The 25,894-nt window shown below is 40.0% G+C and overlaps 1 protein-coding gene across 1 annotated transcript; it reads left to right on the forward strand.

The window, feature by feature from the left end:
- Positions 1-18,571: 18,571 nt before the first annotated feature.
- LOC118645371 lies at positions 18,572-22,091 on the forward strand. The gene is made up of 7 exons (XM_036286247.1): positions 18,572-19,301; positions 19,662-19,862; positions 19,962-20,086; positions 20,216-20,395; positions 20,627-21,056; positions 21,544-21,819; positions 21,901-22,091. Exons 1-7 carry the CDS (start codon positions 18,572-18,574, stop codon positions 22,089-22,091), a joined length of 2,133 nt encoding a protein of 710 aa, XP_036142140.1.
- Positions 22,092-25,894: the final 3,803 nt, after the last annotated feature.

Raw genomic sequence — 25,894 nt, forward strand, 5'->3', positions numbered from 1 at the left:
GAAGTACCATCGGGAAATCGTTATCACCGCTGTCTTTATCGACATCGTTGTCTTCAATTGGGATGTCACCGTGTGATATATGTGTGACGCTACCATCATCCTGTTTTTCATTATCATTGTTAGCTACATATTCCAGACGTTTCAGCATTTTGTGTTTCAAAAACTCGTTTATAGCTTGCAGTTCGTACGATCCCTCGGGAATCGTAATTTCCACGTCTTCTTCATCAAAATAAAACTCATTATTCGAAGCATTTACATTCGGAATTGTATTATAAGTCTCAAAGTTCATTAGACCGAGCTCGTAATTGTCATCACTCAAATCTATAATTGGAAAGTATGTTGTAGTAAGAACGCTGTCCTTCCCGGTTAGCGTAAGTATCAACGACATGATTGAAAAACCGTCCAACGAATACTGAGTTAATTCGCATGCTGTCGAGCTTTAAATTCATATGCATCGACCGTTCGGAGAAACTGTAAACACAATTGCTCACAAATGCTCTGATTGTAGATTTGATAGGACGTTCGATTGTACTCTATCTTTGTCACACCGTCTCCGAAATATCGTACAAGTTCTTTAGGTGGTCGAAGATTACCAAAACTATCGAAATATATCACGTGATTGTCTCTCTTTGCGTACGCTACCCAATGAGTACCGGGACCCGTCACATCATCCAGGTTTACGATACCGCTCTCATTTCGTCGTGGACCGCTTATCGGTAATGCGTTACGCATGAAAACATCTCTAAAGTATGGAATACGCATACGAATAGTCAGTTGCTGCTGTTGCACACTTGTCATTGCACCCGCAGGCATTTTTAACGTTTTTTCGACGTTTTTTTTTTTCTTTCGCTGTTACACCTTTTCCATATTTGTATGGAGCAAGGTATAGTCCTTTTCCACCTGTGTATGGACCAAAATATACACCGCGACCTTCCATCGTGTGATTGTGACGTTGTAACTCCTCGAGCTGACTTCGCGCGACTTTACTATCATTCACTGCTTTTGCTAGCCGCTCCACCGATCATGGATCCGAGTGCGCCCAATAACGGTAGAATCGGTACCATGCCGCCTCGTTTTGCTGTTGGAAATACTCGTTTCTTTTTCGTTGTCTTTTTTTTCATCGTCGTCTTCTTCATGCCCATGCCAATCTTTGTTTTAGCTTTCATAGCTGCCCAAGCGGCAGCAGCAGCAGCTTTCTCTTTTAGAGTTGAATCTTTTGTGATTACACGTCCTAACGCTTTCGTGGCGAGTACTTTGTCCGCCGCGTGTCGTTTAGCAAGATTGTTGTTTTGAGAATAAGCAATATCGTGTTCGCGGCACGCTGCGTCCAATGGATTTACACCCTGATCGCCTCTGGCTAATCGTTTTTTCAAGTGTGTTCCCGGGCCGCAAAACTGATATCCATGTAGCTCGAAAGGAAGCGCGTTTATCAAGCGATTTAACAAACCACAACCCGATGGCATTCGCTACAATTCTTTATCAACGGTGCGGGACCGTTGAAATAAGGAATATCAAAGAGATGTGATAACAGCGCGAATATCTTTGCTACTGAACGATTCGCGGTTTTGCACGCATATAAATAGACGTTCGATCCTACCTCTTTACTTAGTAGAAAATGAGGATTGTACGACAACCGTTGGCGATATGCGTTACAAATTACGACGACAAATTGTCACTGATGGGTGACAGTGGTGAGAAGCGTAAGCATGGTGAAATGCTGCCGAGTACTATACGTGCGATTATTTGCGGACCCTCGAATTGTGGTAAAACCAACGTCATCATAAGCTTGTTGGAAAGTCCGCACGGCGTACGTTTCGAGAACGTGTACGTGTACTCGAAATCGTTGCAACAGCCGAAATATCGATACTTGGAGAATTTGTTAACATCGATCAATGAAATCGGTTACTTTACATTCTCTAATAACAGTGACGTTATTCCTCCGAGCGAGGCGCGTTCAAACTCAATCTTCATCTTTGATGACGTGGCGTGTGATAAGCAAGATACGATAAGAGAATACTTTTCAATGGGTAGACACTCAAACGTCGATAGTTTTGTTGCGCCTTGCGGTACAACAAAGGATTTTTGCCGTACCTTGCGGTGCGACAAAAGATCTTTCGGGATTCGTTACTGCCCAAGGAGTAGGAACTCGCGGAAAGAGGCGGCTGTTGTTGGCAGGGTCCTCAAATCACTCACTCACTGATTCTAAGTTAATTTGATATAACAGATTTATTTCACTGTGGTTGTACATTGGTTGCAGTCGGCGAAGGTGCCGCGTCGTATGACACTTGATTAGATACGGCGCGTGACTCGGAGTTAACGCGTCGTCTCGTTGCTCGCTCGAGATTTGCTAGCGGCTAAGTTCCGAACTCTTAATTCACTCGTGCGGGCCGTACGTATCGACTTGATTTCTAATCACTGATCCCGCTGGCCGCTGTTCGGCAGCGGCTTAAATAGTGTCGCGGATTTAATTATTAGTGGGGGCATCGGGCCCTCCGCATGACCATATATGGTCATTCCCGCGCGCATCCGGCGCGCGGAAAATATTCGCGAGCTTAGCAACAATTGCCAAAATGCAGGTATGCATTTCTGGTGGCATGATTGTTGCTAAGCTGGCTTCGCTAATTCTTTAAGGTGGCTGGTGCGTTGCCCAGTGCGATGACCGGCCGGTCACCTGACACCTTATGATAGCGAGCCTTCCTCGGCGAGCTAAATGATAATTTGAATACTTTACTTGTAATATAATTTTATTGGTTGTGTTCCGCTCACAACAGTTTTTATCTCTGTCAGACGTATGCTAGAATACCTAAACATCTTATACGTGACAACGCGAACCTACTAATCCTGTTTAAGCAGGATAATACCAACCTGAAGCATGTATATAACGATCACGTAAATACCGATATGACGTACGATGATTTTTGTACATTGTGTCGTGATTGTTGGCAGCGTGATTATGGATTTCTAGTGATAGACAAGGACAGTGAGCTTGCTAATAGACGATATAGAAGAGGATTTAACGAGTTTGCGATACCACGGAACGGTTAGTCGTTATCGATACGTCAACGTTAAACATACGTCAACATGGCTGAAAAGAAAGATATACGCGAGCGTGAAAAAATCGCAAAGGAGATTGAGAGAACGAGTGAATCAATCCGAAAAAAACATTGCGCCTTGAAGACCGGTAGGATCGAAGAGGATATCGTGACCAAGAGACACTTTGAACCTCTCATTGAACCGCTGCAAAAGATTGTTGACAATTCTAATACACACGCAATAAAAGAGGAGCCTCGTGACGATGATGTTGAAACGTTGTTTGTTCAGAAGGATACGACAAAGAGTAAGATAAAGAGGAAATGAAAAAACACTTCGATGGATCACACCTTAAACGAATCGTACAAACTTATGCGGCATACATTAAACGACGCGGTAAATTTGCCATCGATACAGGATGAGCAGCAGCAGCATACGTTAAATGATGCAATGGATTCACCAGCGATGGATTCACCAGCGATAGCGTCCACGCCGCGTATGGTAGTTGTACAACCCAAGTCGCTCGAGAACGAAGATGTTTTCGAAACGGCAGACGATTCGTTTGCAGTAATCGTTCGAAATCGTTTGCAAACACCAGAGGGTCGAAAAGCGTTGTCACAGCACTTTGGTCCGCTAGGTCAAGAGTATATCGGAGATTTCCTCAGCGGTCATGGTGAAAAAGAGAAAATTATAGATATTGTTTACGGTGTTTATCTGGGCAAGGATGAAATGATGCTTGGTAGTAAAAAGTTTGACGTGGACAGCGAAGATAACATAATTGTGGACGGTATGCGATACGTTGGCACACAGGGTCTTTACGAAACAATCTTTAAGAGATATCCCGATGATTCCCTCTACACGGAAAACGATAAACGAAAGTATAAAAACATATTGTTGGTTACAAACGCGCATAAACGAAATCACGTTTCACACGGCCGATTATTGAGCAATAAGGGATATAAGTATAAATATATAATTGCACCGTTATTAAACGATAAATTTACGGTTGGAAAAGGATTACTTAACGTTGCGACATTAAATGATAACGCGATTGATTACGTGCACTGGGATGATCCCAACGAGCTAGTGGATCGTTTACGTTTGCTTGAAGCTTCGCGTCAAGCTGGTCACAATGCACATGATAATGAGATGTTGTCAATAATTGAGGAACTTCGCGAGGCTAGCCTTATTATAAATTAACGTTAAACGAACATGAAATAAACATGAAACGAACATAAAACGAACGCGAAAGAACGTGGAACGAACGTGAAAAAGAACGTAAAACGAACGTGAAAGAACGTGGAACGAACGTGGAACGAACGTAAAACGAATGTGAAAGAACGTAAAATGAACGTGAAAGAACGTGAAACAAACGTGAAAGAACATGAAAGAACGTGAAAGAACGTGAAACGAACGTGAAAGAACGTGAAACAAACGTAAAATGAACGCGAAAGAACATGAAAAAACGTGAAACGAACGTGAAAGAACATGAAACGAACGTGAAACGAACGTGAAAGAACGTAAAAAAACGTAAAAGAACGAAATAAATCATAGTGTAATTTCATCGCGCGCGTTATTACTTGATCGATAGTTTGCGAAACATGAAATCATTGAGATTCAATAGACGCGTTAGTTCGGAAAGACTGCGACTCGTCGAGGAACTGCACGCTCCAGCAAGAAGAAATTTTCCACGAAAACGTGTTATAGTTCGAGGATACGACGACTTGTGGCAGGCTGATATCGTTGAGATGCATCCGTATTCGCCTTTCAACAAAGGCTATCACTACATACTCACTGTCATCGATGTGTTGAGCAAGTATGCGTGGGCTGTAGCACTTAAGAGCAAGGGTGGAAGCGACGCGGCTAACGCTATCGCCAAGATAATTCGAGAGAGTAGTAGACATCCGAAAAACTTGCAAACCGATATGGAGAAGGTGTTTTACAACGTTAATGTACAGAAACTCTTGAAAAAACATGATATCAATCATTATTCTACGTACTCTGTAATGAAAGCGTCGGTCGTTGAGCGATTCAATCACACGCTGAAAAACGACATGTGGAAGCAATTTACGTTCAACGGTAATTACAAATAGATCGACATGTTACCACGTCTCGTGTCTACTTACAATATCCGAAAGCATCGAACAATTGGCGAACCGTTGACGTAACGCCCGCGGTAGCTGAAAGACTCTTGGCTACAGTATACAACGCTATAAAGATTGCCGGTCCGGCGAAATTTAAAGTGGGTGACTCTGTACGCGTAAGCAAGTATAAAACTGTCTTTGAAAAGGGTTATACACCAAATTGGACGACTGAAGTGTTTAAAATCATTAAAGTCCAGCATACCAATCCCGTAACCTATCTACTCGAGGATTATCGCGGAAAATCTATATCTGGAGCGTTCTACGAGTACGAATTACATCACACGACTCATCCGGATGTATTTCTTGTGGAAAAAATATTACGCAGGAAGGGTGACGAGGTCTACGCAAAGTGGTTGGGATTCGATGGATCACACAATTCATGGATACACAAAGACAATATCATTTGATTCATACAGAAAAAATAAACGTTTATTTATTATAAACATACAAAAGTACAATGTATAAAATATATAAATAAATTTTTATGATATATAACAAAGAGTATCTTTATTATCCCTTCTTCCTTATCCTTAATATATAATAGGTATAAAAATCTTTTTTCGTACGAGTTTTAGATATATAAAAATACATGTGAAATATGAAATACAAAGACGCAGAAATATAAAATACATAAAATATGTGTAAAATGTATAATATATACAGTACAAAATGTAAAACTACAAAAATACATGTAAAATGTAAAATACATGATTGTTGTACCCCTCGTTGTGAGTACGATTTGGGATCGCTGCCAGAGATCTCGCGAGGAAGGTATTTGGTCACTTACACCGTTATTTGTATTGAACACTTTTATTTTTGTATTCGTTTACAATGAATAGATCGCGATCCCGCAAGGCAGAGTGTCGCGTCTATGAGCTCGTTGTCCACGACCCCGCAAAGCAGAGTGTCGTGGTTGTGTATTTACAATGAGTTATATCGGCGATACACGATCCCGAAAAGCAGAGTGTCGTGTGTTGTCTTAGTTTGTCTACTTCGGATTGACCCGTTCTTCACCTTCTTTCGCCGGTTTATATATCCGATAATTCGGTAGTTAAATCGAAAGAAGGGGAGGATTGCGTGAGGGCGTAAATCGGTCAGTATTCTAAATTATTGCTTAGACAGCAAGTGCTGTCTAAGGAGCATTGCGCTAATTGTCGAGCGGATTGCGCGAAACCTCGCGCGATGCGCTCGATGCTGACTGCTGCAGCTGACCGACTTACGTCATCGTGCTACTGACACCTTTTTTATCGTTATGAGTGTGTCACTCATAACATGATATAAAATATACAAATATGAAATACGTATTTAATACAATATATTACAAAGGTATCCGTCAATGTCCCCACGGCAATGTCTCAATCGAACGAGATATCGTTTGTCATCGTACGGGCTCAAGGCGATTTTTTTTCAGATATCGTATATACTTCATGTAACTTTGATCGTATATATGATTGACGACGTGTCATTTCGATTTCTTCACGGACACAGCGTGTATAATCATCGAATGTTATAGTTCGCGCGACGACGCTGCTCTTGACACTTTTAACCTTTTTGGTGTCTTTCTTCCCATCCACCCTCATTGCATTTTCGCTCTGAGTCGAACAAACTCGGTCATTATCGCACCGTTGTTCTCATCCTTCATCAGACCGGGCACGTTTTTATTTTCAAGAGACATACCGCACGCATTGCCGATCGGATAATCGCTGGTGTCGAATCTTGCAATATTGCGTTTCATATTTTCATAAATATTCTCGCACTCGACATAGTATATGAAACTGTCGGTGTCGGTATACATTACTTTGCATTTGTCGCGATACAGTGGTAGCATGTACTCGTGGTGAAATTCATACAAACAGATTTTGGAAATGTCGAGTATACACATTCCTACGTAGATCGGCTTGTTGAATTTCACCTTGAGATAACGCAGTTCGATAGCGATTAGGTTCTCCGAAAATACGCTTCTACTATGAAAATTAGGTTCTGCGATCATTGCCTCCGCGCTGTCCGTCCCATTTTGTTAACAGTTTTACGTCAACGTGATTGCGCACATTCTCCATAGTTTTCCCGAATACCGCATTGTTCATAAGTTTATATAAATTTTTTTCAAAATCATTTTTTGCAAGGGTTCGGAATTGTGTGTTTAATTCTATATACTTGCGGAGTCATGGAGATTGTGCGAATTTTAACACGCGGTGTATTTGTGTTACGCGAAGACCATGACGCATGCACTGTTGCAAGTTGCGATAATGAATGATGTAACGCTTCTTATCGCAAACAGTTGCAAGCAATTTCTCTTCTCGCGTACCGGGAGGCTTGTCGCGCGTCGGACAGAACGGTAGATCGGCGTGCGCGTCGTAAAGATTTTGAGGATACTCGAGATCAACCTCGAGAATGTAACCAGTGGGTGAATCCAGAGCGATTGCGTTCACGTTAAAATTTAAGATATCTTCAACCCATTGAAATTTAGCGTAAGGCAAAGGTTGGCACATTGCCCGTCCGTATAAATTATTGACGTCAAAGTACATCAGGTATGACGACGGTTTAGATGAGTCGTACGACTGCATGTACTTATTATTCGCTCGCGCATATCTACCTGAACATTGACTTAAACCTCCACGTATACCGCGCTCAATGAACAATATCATGTCAATGTCTGTGAGTAGTTCAAATGTAATTTTAGTATATTTTAGCATAGCGTCCCATGTATATCCGGGGAGTGTACAATAATGTGCAGGATCGAGACTATAACTTTGAATACATGTGTCACGAAAATTTTCAAAAATGTCAGCTAATAACAAAACATCTGTTTTTAAATATAAGTCACTGTATTCACCTAGCGTTTGAATGGAGAATCGCTTCCAAACATTCTCAGCGTGTGCGTAATCGCTCTCGGATCACCGATTAGGCTACTGTAAAATGATTCGCGCGGCGGTAAACACGTGTCCTGCAACTTGTCCGCGCAATCCACATATTCATAAGGAAATACGCCCTTCCGTTAATAAACTAAATTCTTCGTTAGATAAATTTGAAAATTCTGAACGTACAATTTTTAATTTATCGGTATTGAGATATGACGCTAATTTATCAAGACTAGTGTTAAGGAATCTGAATGAATCTATGAATCTTAACTGGATATGTTTTCGCAAATCTTCTTCGGTGGTATCTTTAACGGTTTTAGTAAAGGAAATATACTTTTCTTTTGTGATTGGTAGTAAACTAACTCCACCTTCAAACGCGGTTGCTATTTCCTTTATTATGAAATGTGAATCGTAGCCTGATAAATTGTGGAAAACTATTGGAATGTAATATGAATTTTTATAATTTAAGTTGCAATTTGAATGTGCAGGACCACGATATTTACCTGTCAGATGGCAATGATCGCGCACTCGCGTATCATCCGGCGCGAACAAATTATTACAAATATGACAACGCGTCGCGTTACGGTATGCCTCTCACTGTTCTTTTGACAATGGTATCATGGGAACATTAGCGGATAAACGCGTCTTAACATTATGTGACAATTCTTCTAGCTGTTTCGTAAACCACGTGACGCAATCAGGATCGCGACGAAATCTATACACGGATAACGTATCGTCAAATAAGCATTGCACGTAGTATCCAATGCTGAATACCTGATGGTATTGGTATTTGTACGATCCTTGCTCTATATTAGATTGCGTCTTCTGCAGCATACACTCCAAATCGGCATATACAATGAAGGGTAGCCGCTCCTTATGTTTGGAGTTATGGAATTTCAACCACTTGTCTTTTTCACTCGGTAAAAGTATTGCGCAGTCGTTCATCTGATTACAGTCCGCTGTGTGTGATTCTAACTTTTTCTCAAAACTGAAGTAATGTATACATGATGTATACATGATAACGCCCACCCACTATCACGTTCTTGAAATTCATCGAGCAACGCTAACGTAGGCTCGATAACGTACCGCTTGTACCACTCATCCAAGTCCGATGTTCTAAAAAGATCGCTGTTTCTCGTGGTAATACTCTTATTAGCACGTTTATCCCCCGCTACAAATTCGCCATTGAATGCGGTGTTAACTTTTACACTACCGTGTCTTTCTAAAGGGTGACCTCCTTTTGGACCTAACGATTGGACATCGCTCGATTGGACACGCACGATTGGACACGCACGATTGGACACGGCTCGATTAGACACCGCACGATTGGACACCGCATTATTGGACACTGCACGATTGGACACTGCACGATTGGACACCGCACGATTGGACACCGCACGATTGGACACCGCATTATTGGACACCGCAGTCTTCTAGTGAATAACATTTATATATCATATGACAGATTATCTAACCTTAGAAACATCTGGCAGAAAAAGCTTTGATTTGCCAGAAAAAAAATTGAATTTTAAATGTCAATATACGTATTTTTAGGAGCATCTCGTTTTGCATGGAAAGTTTCAAACCCATGTGGTGCAGAAAATGCTCGCACACTTACACACACACACACACACACACACACACACACACACACACACACACGGGGAGGTGCAAGGGGGGCCTTCGGCCCCCCCCTCCCGCACCCACTCCGTCCAAGTCGCTAACCCATGTAAACTGTATTAGAAATCTGCATACACACACGTGAATGTGTGTGTGTGTCCAATTGTACGATGTCCAATAATGTGGTGTTCAATAATGCGGTGTCCAATCGTGCAGTGTCCAATAATGCGGTGTCCAATCGTGCGGTGTCCAATCGTGCATTGTCCAATAATGCGGTGTTCAATCGTGCTGTGTCCAATTGTGCGGTGTCCAATCGTGCGTGTCCAATCGAGCGGTGTCCAATCGTTACGTGTCCAAACGGGATACTCCCCTTTCTAAAGCATTCCGCACTCGCTCTAGCACAATGTCTTTAGCATCTTCTAGAAAATGACGAGGTTCAATGTGACGCACGTTAATCACTGCACCGGTTAAGATACGGCTCTCGAATGCAGTATCTATTTCGCGCCACTCAAGTCTTGCGTTATTAGTATCGTCACTAGTGCTCGCGTAGTTACCACCAACGTGCATAAAACGTCTTTCCAGTCGCACCTTTTCACCCGCGAGTCGAGCGATTCTCGCCACCATAGATTGTCTCAGTCCGATAGCAAGTCGAGGACGCTTGACACGATTACGTTCATCGAGTTGTTCGAAGCACTCCTCATATCTTTGTAACCATGTGAAAAATTCACCTAATGTAGCGACTCCGTTTGTTTCTTCTAAAAGTTCGCGTTCCATTCATTCAAAATTATCCATTTTTACGGAAAAACTATATCTTTTACTAAATTGCACTTGAAAACTAATTGCACAGACTTAGAGACAAACTATCTTGCAAACAGACTCGAAAACGTCTAAGGGATGTTCTAAGAGTTTTACCTATATATACTTATTTGTAAAGTCACGTGACTATTGAAAAGTCACATGACTTTTGAAAAGAATTTTTCAGGTATAATATTAAACGTAGACTACAGTATCCGCATGTTATTTTATTTTATTTTATTTTATTTATTTATTTATTTAAATATTTTTATGTTTATAAAATCTAGCAGCCTGATATCGACGCTCGCTGGCAGCCAAGATAAGGGCGCTGCTTATATGATTAGTGTAGTGGGGAGTGAGGCCCGATTGCGCGCACAAACGGTCGGACACAGTCCCATAGTGGAGAAGAGAGAAAGAGAGAGCAAACTGTAACTGGAATATACGTAATGTAATTTTTATTATTTAATTATTTATAATTAAAATTAGAGTATATAAATATATGTAATTTAACTCAAATTATAAATAATCAGATAAAAATTACGTTATACATATAAAATAATAATAAAGTCTCTTTACCTGAGCGGCGGTGGTGGTGATGAGCACAAAGGACTTTCGAAAACATGTTGAGACAAGTTTCTCATTTGTTAGAAAAACAATAAACAAAAGAATTTTGAAATTTGTGACAGTCATTTGTTATAGGGAAACAAAAAAAGTTTGAAATTTATGACAGGGTAATTTGTTAAAAAGAAACAATAAACAAAAGAAAATTTATGACAGGGTCAATTGTTACACAGAAATAATAAACAAAAGAAAAAAGAAATTTATGACAGGGTCAATTGTTATAAAGAACAATAAGAACAAAAGAAATTTAAAATTTATTTGACAGGTAATTACCTTTCCCCCTCCCCCTACCCCCATTCTATTGTTTAGGTTAGAACCCGTCTAGTACTACTACTGTTTAACCGTTTCTAAGATCCCATAATCTCAGGTGCTCGCAAGTCGCGTACTTGCGTAAAAAAACACGGTTGGTCTCGCTACGCTCTCACTTGGCGCGAGCCATTACCGTGTCTCTTGATACAGGTGTGTGTAATATATACAGGTTGATTCAGAACAATCTAGGTATCTTTGCAATGACATATTCCTGAGTTTATTTTAAGACGATTTTTTTTACAAAAATTTTATCCAAAACTTAACTTCTGAATTATTAAATAAAATAGTTACCGAATCGGGGAAACAAATAAAAGGTAGACAGGGGCGGCGCGATTCCTCATCAAACACGGGTGATTACAAATTCAATGTCTTCATAATGTTTAACACATGAATAATTTTGCCGGGAATAAACAATGCTTTACATTTAACACTTCACATGTAACATTTATACCGAGTCATAAGTCATAAGTTTTTTTTTCGTGTGACACAATATGCATCGAATTTACACATGCATTTGATCGAGTAATTTATAAATCTATCGGTTTATTACTATTACTATTACTACCGAATAATCATTACGCGACTTATTTTTTTATTAAAAAACAATTCAAATTACGCTAATTACAGATTACGCAATTACAGTAATTAGTCAGAAAATTATTGTCTTTTATAAAATGTATCACGTACCAATGCTTTTTCAGATTTACTTACATTCACACACGAACAAATCTATCTATTCGTTGCTATTAATTACTACCAATTAATTATTCAGCGACAGAAAACTGCTCGAAGGAAACGCGTTTACACAACGCACATAACCCGAGCACCTGACGCAGAGAGTCAATGTCAACAGAACGAGTTAAGGTTAATGTTTCTTGAAGAGCATTAAGTGTAAATTTCTCAATAACTGCAGTTGATAAATTAATCACTCTGATACCATAATAATGCAGAGTATTAATTAATTGGTAGTAGAACGCTTACGTATTGATAACGTTCGATTACACCAATTTTATTGTAGCTTTAAGCGAGACATAAATATATATTAGTCTTTATTTATTTTAAAAAAGAAAGACAAATCTTGCTTAAATCTAAAATAATATAAATGGTTTAAGTTAATAAGTAGATAATGTTAAAATATCAAGCGCCTGTACATCGAAGATATCGATTTTTTTAAAATAATTTGTTGCGAATTCGAAAAAACGTTTCTTGTAAAATATTTGGGTATTCTAAAAAGGTCAGATTAATTTTATTTTTATAATGATGTTCAAATAGATGTTCGAAGTGTCTGCTGTTCATTACGATGCAAGCTCTCATGCGTCTTAAGGGGGCCGTCTACATTAGGAGGCCTAAATTATTTATGAGCACTTATTTATGATTTTTTTCTAATGAAACTAAGCAATGGATCTTTTTGCGATTTTTTTCACTTATTGTGCATGTCTTTAGGTACTCAAAACAATTTTTATTATAAAATTTTATTTATTTAATTATAAGTTGTAAGCAAAAATGCACAACTGCCTTAAAAAATTCTTTCCACACTGCGTACACGATAACATCCACTAGAATCGACTGAAAAGAAAAAAACCAAAATTTTTTGTAAAGTTTATAAGTATAGCTTCTAAGTAAACTTAAGAAAGTCATACATTTATTACAAAAAATTTATAAAAATGACATTTTGAAAAAAAAAATTGATTTTTTGTGAAAAATTTTTGACTTTTTTTAAAAATAACTCTTTTTTTACATGACTTTTAATTTATATTTTAGGTTCATACAGAAGATAATTTAATAACCTTTAATTAAAAAAAAAAGAAGTAGATCCGTCGATTAGTTTTTTTTAAATCGTGTATGCAGTTTCAAAAAAAGTGGTTTCGAGAAAAACGCGTTTAAAGTTTCCAATTAAAAAAAAGGTTGATAAAAGCTTGCTAATGATTGTTTATCTGTACTTTTCGATTAATCTACTATCCCTGCTCCATATAAATGTCCTCATACAATTCATTCTTCTCCAACAGCCATTGTTTGTCGTAAGTACGCGTTTTCTGCGCAACAGATCTGCTACGACGATTTTGGCTAATCGTGCAATTTTCGTTTATTCTATCCGCTGCGACGTAGCTTTCGTCGGGAAACGCCGGGTCCGAGGAGCTACGCCCAATTAACAGCAATAGTTGTCTAATAGTTCGCGGGTAACGCTTCCTCGCGAGATCGGTAACGTCCGAAAACGGTAGCCTGCTTGAGCGGTAACTCCGAAAATGCTCTAATTTTCTGGGCGCCAGGCGCGGATTTCCGCGCCGCACAACAATTAACTATAATTCGGTAGCTGGATAGGAAGCGTCACTAATGCCGGTGGCTCTTTTCTCGAAGTGGTAGAGGGGCGTGGTTCTTTATTAATTGAGGGGTATGGAGAGCTCGGATCGAGGCAGGTCGTAGAGAAGAATCGATACTCAGTTGTTAATTAAATAGCAAATTTTAAAATGTATTTCGTAAAAGGTAAAGAAATGCTGTGTCGACAACAATCGTGGATCTTGCTCCACTTGTTAATTGCTTAATTTCCTAGAAATGGTTATTACGGAAGCCGGAAGTCGGCACTACAAGAATGCGGAAACTTTGTTCTCTCTCTACGCGGCGAGAGGCCGTCGGGGCTCTCCGCTCGCCAATCACTCTAATTACAATGTATTCTAACTCGGTATTCGCGGTACCGAACAAATCAATTCGTAATCACAATAGGACTGTCGGTACTGGCTTTGTCCGAGAGGGACGTACTTAACACTTAAATATTCGGGCCGGTCGGTCCGATCTTTCGTGCGGCCACGAGACTCTACTTAATACTTCAAGTCTTTTACACTAATAAAGCAACAACAGCAAAACGGTATCGGATTCGGGTAACCGGTAACACGACAAACGGTATCCCTTATCCGGTCCCGCACGAAAGTCGACCGCCTTACCGAATCTTACGGAATTCCGCGTGGCTGCCGAGTGATGGCCTTACAATAATCTCTTGATTCTCGTCCGTCGAAGTTGGTCTCGAGGGCTCGTCCTATGGCACGTACTATTTCGCCGTCAACCGAACAGTGAGGAGCCCCTGTCCCGCGCCGGCCGGCTCGAGCCGTCGCGCATGCGCGGACGCTCTTCGATTTGCTATCGCTGGATCCACGTGTTTCCGCGTGATCCTCGATCCAGCGCCGCGCTGCCTCGTCCCTTGAACGGCCCGTGCTGAACACGTGCTCCAACCATGTGCTCCCTGTTTCCGCCGTTTCGGTAGGTCCGGCTGGCCAGGCCGCGACCAATCCGATCGGGGTGGCTGGCGGTTCCATGCCTGTGGCCGCTCTTTCGTTCGCTGCCCGGTGGTGCGTGCCCACCGCGTGATCCTAGCTGGGAGCCGTCGTGTCCCCGCGCTGTTAGTCGGCGCGGCCGGTATCCTTTGCTCAGGGACGGAAACGTTCTGCGGGGCCCGATGCTCGGCACGGCGGGGAAACTCCTTGAGGGGCGCTCCTTCCACTGTCGAGTGTCCCCAGCAATTCCCGCGACGGCTGCTCCTCCGTCGCCTCTGACACACTTTTCCGATGAGCCCTCACTCGGCGCCTTTACTTTAAACGATTGTTACTACAATCGGGAAAAACGGTATCGCGGAAGCTAAAAATTAAAAATAAAATAAAAAAAAAATAAAATAAAGTAACAGTCACATCCCCCTCGGTTCGGCGAGGAGTCGCCCCCGATCGACCCTCTCGGTCGGTCCTGTGCCCTTGTGACGGGCGCCCGGATGCGCCACGTCACACCGCAACATCTCTGCATACTAGTCCAATAATTATTTCCATGCAAGACATGATTCTTAGAACCGACAAATAGCCTTCATTGAAAATTCCAGCAGCTATGTAGGCAGCAATTTCAATGATTTTGCGGCCGCAATGGAAGTGTTTTGGGGCCAGTTGCTAAATCGTCGTATTAAAACTTTCATTGGCATTTTGTGTATATCCACCTAAACACCTCTCAAGTAATTCTTTCCGAGCAGGCAATGTACCTTTTCAAAGATCGTTAGGGATTTTTACTCACCGTCCCGTTCGGAGCGCTCGGGACGTGTGCACTGCACGTGCTCATTTCGGCCTGATACAATTTGAATCTATACTTGGGACTTCAGAAGCATGTTGTACGGATAAAATACTATTGATTTAAGCAAGAAAAAGAATCGATTTTTTTTACCCTGTAATGTAGACGGTCCCCTTAATAAATTTTTTGAACTTTCTCCATAACTTCGTCCTCGGTTGAAAAAATGGCATGATGAAATTTGTCATTTAATACTTTGACGTTCTTAGGAAGTCGTTTGTAAATTATTTTCTTGCAGCAGCCTACAAGAAAGAATCCAATGGATTAAGATCCGAAGATCTTGCAGGCTAATTTATCGACCCAACGTTCGGGAAATTGCTGATTTGAAAAATTTCTAACGATTCTAGATTATGTGGGCCAGCACCGTCTTGTTGAAATATAATTTTATTTCTATTTAGTAATGGTATTTCTTTCAAAAAATCAGACAAATTTTCTGCAAAAAATTTCATATATGTGCATCAATTAGTCTTTCCGGAAGAATAACTTGGCCCAATATTTTGTATCCGTTAAATTTGCAGACGGCCTCCTGAGAACATCGAAGAATTAAATGACAAACTTCATCATGTCATTTTTTCAACCGAAGACGAAGTTATGGAGAAAGTTCAAAAAATTTGTGGAAATGCATGAGAACTTGCATCATAATAAACAGCGGACACTTCAAACATCTATTATAAAAACAAAATTAATTTGCCCTTTTCAGGACAATCAAATATTTTATCTAGTAATATTTTTTTGAGTTTGCAATAAAATATTTCTAAAAAATTGATATTTTCGATGTATGGGCTTAAGACGGTTAATTGATATTTAAACAATATATCATCTACTTATTCACTTAGACTACCAATATTATTTTTGATTTATGTAAAATTTATCTTTTTTTAAATAAATAAAGACTGATACATATTTAAATCTCGCTTAAAGCTAAAATAAAATGTAAAGTGTTGTTTATTCCCGGTAAAATTTTTCATCTGTCAAACAATATTGGATGGTGTGAGTCGCGGCGCGCCTACCTTTTGTATACCTTCCGTGATTTGGTAACTATTTTATGTAATAATTCAAAAAGTAAGCTTTAGATAAATTTTTTGTAAAAAAAAATTGTCTCAGAATTAACTCAGAAACATGTCATTTCAAGGACACCTGGGTTGTTCTGAATCAACCTGTATATTATTACACACACACACACACACACACACGCGCGCGCGCGCGCTCGCGCTATTCAGTAATGTTGGACATGTTTAGGTATTTTTACTATCGGTCCCATTTAGCAAGAACTTGTTTCGCATTTTAAGTTTTAAAGCTTTGGAGCTTACAGCACTTGTAAACATAATTTGTCCTTATTTAACCATGATGAGCAACAACAATAAAATGATGCTCACAGCGCTGTGAGCGTCAAATGGAATGCAGCCATAATATCTTTATAGATAGACAAATAGAACAGCTTCCGACAGCTTTCGAATAAAACTCTATATTTGACAAATCTGTAATTAAATAGGAGTGATTTTTTTTATGTACAGCTAAATGTATTTGTTATGTACAATGCCCATTACTTAACCAATATAAATTGGTTATATTATTATTTTGATTTGTTAAGCATTTCTCAATGTGAAATAAAAAAATTGTTGAATCTGGCTAAAATTTCCTCGGCCGTCACAACGATGTGACGGCGCGACCGCCTGATCAAATGGCGAATTTACAATAGTAGCGAGCACGCTCCCTTTGGGACCGCTTCGTCGCGCATTGTGGACCTGGCGTTAGGGCGCAATAACAAACAATAATCCTGTGCCTGCACAAGCGCAGCCAAAATTTGCTTGATTAATCAAATAATTAATGAACCGCTGAACAAATCGCGGAGAAATGCGAAGGAGGCAATTCTCCTTTGCTAGAGATCCATTCTACTGCAAACCAATTAATAACAATAGCGCTAATCGATTAATTAGCTGTAATCACTAATTAATTGAAAAGAAGTGGAAGGTCAACGCTCCTACTGCGTCGGTCGGTGCATCTGCACTCATACAGTGTACCGCATGATAGAGGAACAGTGGTTGCTTACCTTTTAACAAGCGCGTAAAACATTATTAAATAAATTAGCGATCATGGATTAATACACGCGCTGGTTCCGTGAAAGTAACAAATTATTGCGAAATCTATAATGAAAAAGGCGAGATCAGTATACGGACGTAAAAAGCGCGCATGCGGCGGGATCACATTGCGTAATTTGCAAAATTAAAATCAGTACTAAATACTATAACAAAATTGTACAAGCTTGTGCATAAAACAATTAATTAACATAATTGGTGATAGCTATGCATTGATTTATTCCAGCCTTCCTAACCCTTCACCCCCGAAGTGCCGCTTTTACAGTTTATATATATCGTGATTTTGGGTCAAAGCGCCGAATTCGTGGTTCTCGATTCGATCTGTTTGTTTCTAATGAGTTTTGTCACGATATTTTCAATTTCGAACTTAGAATATTTCAATATTTTCGTGTTTGAACTTAAAATATTTTCACAATTTTAATATTTGAACTCAAAATTTTTACGATTTTAATATTCGGATTTTATCGAAGATCGTTGAAAAATATTTATCGATACAAGCAAATCGAGGGCTACAATTCCACTTCCAAATAAATAATTTCTCTCATTATAATTAGATCACGCGGGAGTCATTTTTAGCGCTCTTTTCACGAGTGCAAATTAATACCAAGTATAAGGTGCGAGTTCCGATTTTCTTGTATTAATATTATATTACATGTGACATCGCTCGGTTGTTGTAGGAGATAAATGTTATACAAACCGATCTTTTCCATTTAACACTACCGCGCTATGAGTACGTGTATATTATTGCAGCCGTTAACATGGACGTACGCGATTGTCTTTTCGCGCAGTCAGTCCGATCACAGCAAGCGTCTTGTAAAGACGCATTAATAGTTATATCCAAATAAATACATATATTTTGCTGGCTTATCCACACCGTCTCTTCTTTTATCCCCAACAATTGGTAGAAGAGCGTGGTTTACGAAGGAAAAGTGTGGAAGCCCGTACTTGCATCGGACTCAAGAGATACGATACATACGATCTACGCACGAGGTTAGATCGAGTGATAATGGCGGAAAAGACGGTCTTGCCCACAGTCCCATTGCTAACGGGTGATAATTACTTCAATTGGCGTATGAAGATGGAATCGGTCTTGCAATTGAGAAGATTGACACGTGTTCTCTCGAGTGACCGACCGTCAGGTGACGACAAAAAGAAGGAGAAAGAGGACTGGGACGAGAAGAACGCCGATGCAGTAGCCTGCATTCGCCTATCACTTAGCGACAATCAAATTTTGCAGTTCGCTAATGAGACGAACGCCAAACGACTATGGAAAGCGATACACGATACATATGCCGGACCTGCAGAGGATAGAGCCATCGACACGGGGGAAGAATTAAAGAACATCAAAATGACGGACAGCAAGACAATCACCGACTACGTGAGTCGAGCGCGAGGCTTGGCGATGAAATGTGCATCATCGGGGCTGAACACAACGGAACGACAAGTCGTATATAGCGTTGTTCGAGGACTCCACAATAAATTTGCTCAGATCCGGGAAATATTGAAGACCCAGCGAGAAAAACGACTGGACGAGAACCTGGAAATCCTCAAAGAAAAAGAGAGAGAGCTGCTGAAGAAGAACAACGGCGACAAAGACAACAGAGAGTCGGCATACGCGGCTAAAAACTTCCGTAAGAAGGACAATAAGAAAAAATGTTTTGTTTGCGGTAAGATCGGCCACATGGCTAAACATTGTTTTTATCGTAAAGATAAATTCGAGCAAGGGGAAAATAGCGGTAAAGATAGAAAAAATAATAATACCGATAATTTAAATAAGAAAGTAAATCTCGCATTCGAGGAAAAGCCGGATTATTCTACTTTTCACGCGTTTAATGTTAATACTTGTCCAGAATTAAATCAATACGAATAGATTATTGATAGTGGTTGTACGTTCCACATAACATTTAATAAAAAATACCTTGTAAATTTCAAACTCATCAAGAGCAGAGTATACTTAGCAGGTAGAAATAGCATACTAGAGTCTAAGGGAATAGGTACGTCAAAAGTTCAAGTACGAGATAATAATAATAAGATAAAATACATTATTGTACACGATGTTATATATGTGCCTGAATTGCGTTCTAACCTATTGTCAGTTACTAAATTAATGGAGCGAGGACTTAAAGCTAATTTTACAGACAACAAAGTCAAAATATGCAACGAAAAGGAAGTCATTGCTACAGGAAGGCGATTTGGTAATCATTTCGCAATACAGATGATTCCTATAACAAGAGATACCAGATATGATTATAATAACACATACAGTGTTAATGAAGATAATAATGTTACTAATACTGGTAAGTTTGACAGTGATATTGCGAGTAAGTGGCACTGCAGATTAGGCCACGTTAACGATAAATATGTGCAAAAATTAATAAAAGGAAAACTTGCGATAGGAATAAATAACGAAATAAAGAATGTTAATTGCGAACCTTGTAAAATGTGTAAATTACCGCGCAAGCCGCATAAGAATATAATATATGATCAGAGTGAAAAGTCGCTAGATTTAGTACATTTAGATGTTTGTGGCCCTCTTCCTGTTAACTCTATTGGAGGTTCGCGATATATATTGCTCATTATTGACGATTATAGTGGCATGTACTTTACATATTTTCTTAAAAATAAGAGCGACGTTTTTTCTACATTCCAGACATTTAAAGAGAAATGCAAGAATATACTAGGCAGAAAAATTAAACGTATACGCACGGATAATGGAAGAGCATTTGACAATAAACAATTTGATGAGCTTACTTGTCGTGAAGAAATTGAGCACCAGAAGACTGTCCCATACAATCCCGAAAGTAATGGCAAAGTAGAAAGAGGAAATCGAGTACTTTTAGAGAGAGCCCGTACATTGTTATACGAGAGCGCATTACCTCTGTCGTTTTGGGCCGAAGTGATAGCTTACGTTACTCATACGGCTAATCTAACCCCGAGAAAGAATAAGACAAAAACGCCTTATGAAATTTAGACCGGGAAAGTACCTAATATTAGTTATTTGAGGACATTCGGGTGTCTTACATTTTATCATATTCCGAAAGTTACACGTAACAAATTACAGCCAAGCGGTAAAAAGGGAATAATGTTAGAATATTCAAGAGAACGTATTGCATATAGAATATTTGATATTGAAAATAAGATAGTTATAGAAGAACGTAATGTAGTTTTTGATGAGAATCAAAAAGGTAGTAATTATTTGAAAAACGCGACAGATGATAAATTTGAGAATTTAAAGTTAAAAGAGTATATGAGTATTGTAGATGATAGAGATATTAGTATAAATAATGATGAAAATGTTAATATTGATAGGAATGACCAGGATAGAATAGAAGATGATAATATTAATGAAGATGATCAGGATAGAATAGATGATAATAGAAATGATCAGGATAGAATAGAAGATCTAGATGACAGGAATGTAAACGAGTATAGAACTCAAGATAGGGAAAACCGTAAAGTAGATAGACCAAAGACTTACTTTAGCAGAAAGTGTAAGACGGAAGGAAGAATATTTAAGAAAACGCGAAGACCGATTAAAAAGAGAGGGCGTGAGACGTTCTGATAGATTAAATAATCGCGATAATCAATCTGCAAATATATGTCTTATAAACAATATCCATATACCGGGTAATTTTGAAGAAGCGCGAGACAGTAATAAATGGAGAGAATGGAAGCAAGCAATGGAAAATGAATTAGAGTCATTAAATAAGCACGAGGTGTGGGATATATGTTTGTATCCGAAAAATACAAAAATTGTCAAAAGCAAATGGATATATACAGTTAAGAAAGAAGCTAATAATAATATAAAATATAAGGCTAGGTTAGTTGCGGCAGGGTATAACCAGATAAAAAATTAGATTTCGAAGAGTCACGGTCTGTTCGAACATTCACCTGTAATAAGTATCGACGCGTGACGAATGTTGATAGCTATAGCTGCTAAGAGAAACTTGCGTATACGATTTTTCGACGTTAAAACAGCCTATTTGCATGGTACATTAAAAGAAACTGTTTATTTAGAGCCTCCTCCAGGTTTTGAAAATAGATTTGGTAAAGGAAAGGCATGCAAACTCAAAAAGGCATTATATGGATTGCCACAATCCGGACGAAACTGGTATTGCAGACTCAAAGAGGAATTGTTAAATAATGATCTTAGACCTTTAGCGTCAGAGAATTGTATTTTTACTAACAATAATGAAACATGCTTCTTTGCGTTTGCCTCATATGTCAATGATTTTACTATATTAGACGATGATAGTAAAACTTGCGAGAAAATTGTCAAATCATTACAAAAGAATTTTGAAATTAAAGAAACTACTGAGTTAAAAATATTTTTAGGAATAAGGATAACCAGCGATTATACGGGAATTTACTTAGATCAAATAGAATATATAGAGAAACTATTAGATAAGCATAGTATTGTTGCGTGCCGCGTGTCGCCCGATACATCCCTGAAGCGCCAGTCAGCTGACGGACCAATCGATATTTTCGATCGGCCGGTTGCCGGGAAGAATTTGTTATTAAAATAATTGAATTAAACGGCTGGTTGCCGGGAAATATGTGTAAATAAAAATTGTAGACAGTTTGAACGTCGGACTCCTGCCGAGGAGGACGTGTCACGCGCTTTCTCTGTTTAAGTTCGAGTTGCAATAAAGTTTTTGAGATCCATAAACGATTTGATTTTCTTTCGACGCGAGTGTGTGTGTGTGCGGGAGTGTCTTTCGGCGATCCGGCGCAATATTTTGGGGACTCGTCCGGGATCGGACGAGCGAACGAGCCGACGGGAGTTTTCCGACGTCGAGAGGAATCAAAATGTCGACGACTCACTCGCCGAGGAAGACTCGTTCTCAGCAGCAGGCGGCGAGCTCAACGGAGACTAGCGCGATGGAGGTTGTTCTCCTCGAATTACAACAGATGCGCGAGGAGCGGAGACGGGAGCGGCAGGAGCAACAAAATTTCCGCGCCGAAATGGAGGCCCGTTTCATGGAGCATGAGGCAGCCTTCCGACGGATGGAGGAGCGACTCAACGATACTCAGCTAAGTCACCCCAATAATATTTCCGCGAGCGAAGCTCCGACAGACGCGTGTGGATTTCTTGAGCGGGAGGGAAAACGCGAGCGGGGATCGAGCGTCGTTCTCTTTAAGAGTAAAGACCGACACTTATGACGGGACGGTGCCGCTGCGCGAGTTTCTCTCGCAATTTTCTTTCATTTCGCGCGCGAACGGCTGGGACGAGGCCTCCCAAACGGTGGCCCTTGCGTCATGTTTGCGGGGGAAAGCGCGTTCAGTTCTGGAGGGGTTGAGCGCGGAAAAAGATAAATTAACGTTTTCGGAATTAAAATCTGAATTGGAATTGCGCTTCGGTGAAAGTGAATTAGCGCAAAATTTTTATTTACAATTCACTAATCGTAAACTTCTCCCGGGAGAAGATTATGCCACATTGGGCGCGGATCTTGAGCGCCTTTCTCGAAAAGTATATCCGAATTGTCCTCATGAAATGCGCGATAAAGTTGCTTGCGCTTAATTCGTGGCTGCTCTGTCGGACGGTTTCGTTAAACGGACCCTCCAAGTAGAGGGGATATCTTCGCTCAGAATAGCGATTGAGCGGGCCAGAACGTTGAAATTTATAAATGAAAATAGTTTCGCACGAAAACTGGAGAGGCAAGGGAGCGGAAATTCGGGCGTAAAAGAAAACAAGAGCGCGGAGGAGCGAAGGGAAGGGAATAAAAAAAAAGAATGAGGACGGGAGAAGCAGGGGACCAAAAAAAGGGGAATGCTGGTTATGCGGAAATTCAGGGCACTTTCGTGCGGAGTGTCCTCAGCGGAAGGAAAATTAAATTTTGCCGAGCTTCGCGGAGCCGGCTCGGTGGGGGAAAAACGGGCCCCGGAACGCTGCGGTGCCGGCGCGTCTTGGGAACTTTTTCTGGGAAGTTTTAACGCGGCGGACCGTGAACGTTTCTGTTTTCGGAGAAAATTAAATGAAAAGTCTTGTTGTTTTAAAATTAATACGGGCTCAGACGTGTCGGTGTTGAGCGCCAATTTGGCGACTTTTTTTGAGCAGGAACGAATAAAGTTTTGTAATTTAAAGTATCCCACTGGCGAGAGAGTGCCGGTGACATCTCGGGTCACGGCCTCCGTGCGCCTGGGAAAATTTTGTGTCGTTTTACGATTTTATGTTGCGGCAATCGGCGAAGACTGTATTCTCGGAGCGGATTTTCTTTCTGAAACGGGAATTTTTGTTGGACTTTTTGGAGACGCTCTCGGTTTGACGAAGAGCGAAGCGGGGGAGCGCAGGCTAGTTTGTTCTCGTATTGAGAACTGCTCTGCTGGTCTCCCTGATTTTCTTAAAAAGATTTATGAACAGAGTTCTGTTGATTTGGAAAATACTCAAAAAGAAATTTTCTCTGACTTTTTGTACGAATTTTGTGATGTTTTTACTGAAAATATTGTTGCTGGAAACTGTGATATTCTTTACCATGACATAAAACTTTGTGATTCTTCCCCAATAAAGCAGGTACCTCGTGTTCCAATTCATTTACAGACAGAAGTTAATAAAATCCTGGAGGAAATGAAAGTCCAAAAAGTAATAGAGGAATCAAATAGTCCATGGATGTCCCCAGTAGTTTTGGCAAAAAAAAAGGATGGTTCAATCCGTTTTTGTGTGGATTTTCGGAAATTAAATGAGATCACGATAAAAAATTCCTATCCTCTTCCAAGGATTGATAGTATTTTGATCTGCCTTGCAGGAAATCTTTGGTTTTGTACATTAGACTTAAGGAGTGGATATTGGCAGGTAAGATTAAATCCTAAAGATCGCGAGAAGACTGCTTTCTCTTTGGGTAACGGTTTGTGGCAGTTTACGGTGATGCCCTTCGGTCTATGCAACGCCCCTGCAACTTTTGAACGATTAATGGAAAAAACTCTTAAAGGATTGATTTCTAGAATTTGTTTCGTTTATTTGGATGATGTGATTGTTTTCGGTAAAGATTTTAAAGAGATGATTTAAAAGAAGTCTTTTCTCGTTTTCAAAGCGCTAATCTCAAGGTTAATCCGAAAAAGTGTGTATTTTTAAAAAAAGAAGTAAAATATCTTGGACATGTAATTTCTGCAGAGGGGGTTGCAACTGATAAAATTTTATCCGTAAAACTGTGGCTGCTTCCTAAAACTCGTAAACAAGTATGTAGTTTTCTTGGCTTTTGTTCCTATTGCAGGAGATTTGTTAGAAATTTTTCTGGAAATGCTAAACCTTTATATAAGTTAACGGAAGAAAATTGTAAATTTTTTTGGTCTAAAGAATGCCAAGACGCGTTTGAAAGATTGAAATCTATTTTGACCTCCCCACCAATTTTATCTTTTCCGGTGGGGGAGGGCCAATTTGTTTTGGATACCGATGCCTCGAACCACGGTATCAGGGCGGTTCTTTTTCAATTTCAGGGTAAAGAGGAAAGAGTGATCGCTTATTTTAGTCGAGTATTAAGCAAGACTGAACGGAATTATTGTGTGACTCGACGGGAGCTGTTGGCCGTGGTGGATTCTATTAATTCTTTTTACCATTATTTATACGGGCGAAAATTTTTATTAAGGACGGATCATGCTTCGTTGCGATGGCTGATGTCTTTCCGAAATTTGGAGGGGCAACTGGCAAGATGGTTGGAACGCCTGCAACAATACGATTTCGACATTTCCTATCGAAGTGGAAAAGGACATGGGAATGCCGATGGTTTGTCCAGACTTCCATGTTCCGAGGATTCCTGCCAGTATTGTGTCAAGGTCGAGCAAAGAGAGGAAATCTGCAGCCAGAAAGTTTTTGGACGATTGGTTTTTGCTCAAGAAGATATTCAGAAGTGGCGGTCTGCACAGCTTCAGGATTCTAACGTTTCCAAGCTGATACGAAGCAAGGAGGCTGGAAGACGGCCGGAATGGCAGGAAATCGCTTCCGGGAAAGCCTCCCTGAAGATCTATTGGAGTTATTGGGAAATGTTGGAATTGAAAGAGGGAGTTTTATACAAGAGATGGATTTCTTCGAGTTTGCAAAAGAACGTTTATCAAATTGTGGTGCCACGACAGAAGGTGCAAGAGATTTTGGAAGAGGCACATAATTCTCCTACAGGTGGACATTTCGGTGTAAATAAAACTTTGCAGAAAATTCGGAAAAGATTTTATTGGGCAACGTGCAAAAAGGATGTTGAGGAATGGTGTGCGACGTGCAAGATTTGCGTGGCAAGGAAAGGTCCTACCGGCAAAGGAAGAGCTCCCTTACAAATTTATAACGTTGGTGCTCCCTTCGAGAGAATACAAGTTGATATTCTAGGCCCTCTGCCGATTTCTTTGC

The sequence above is a fragment of the Monomorium pharaonis genome, chromosome 4 (assembly GCF_013373865.1).
Source record: "Monomorium pharaonis isolate MP-MQ-018 chromosome 4, ASM1337386v2, whole genome shotgun sequence".
In the NCBI taxonomy this organism is placed as follows: Eukaryota; Metazoa; Arthropoda; class Insecta; order Hymenoptera; family Formicidae; genus Monomorium; species Monomorium pharaonis.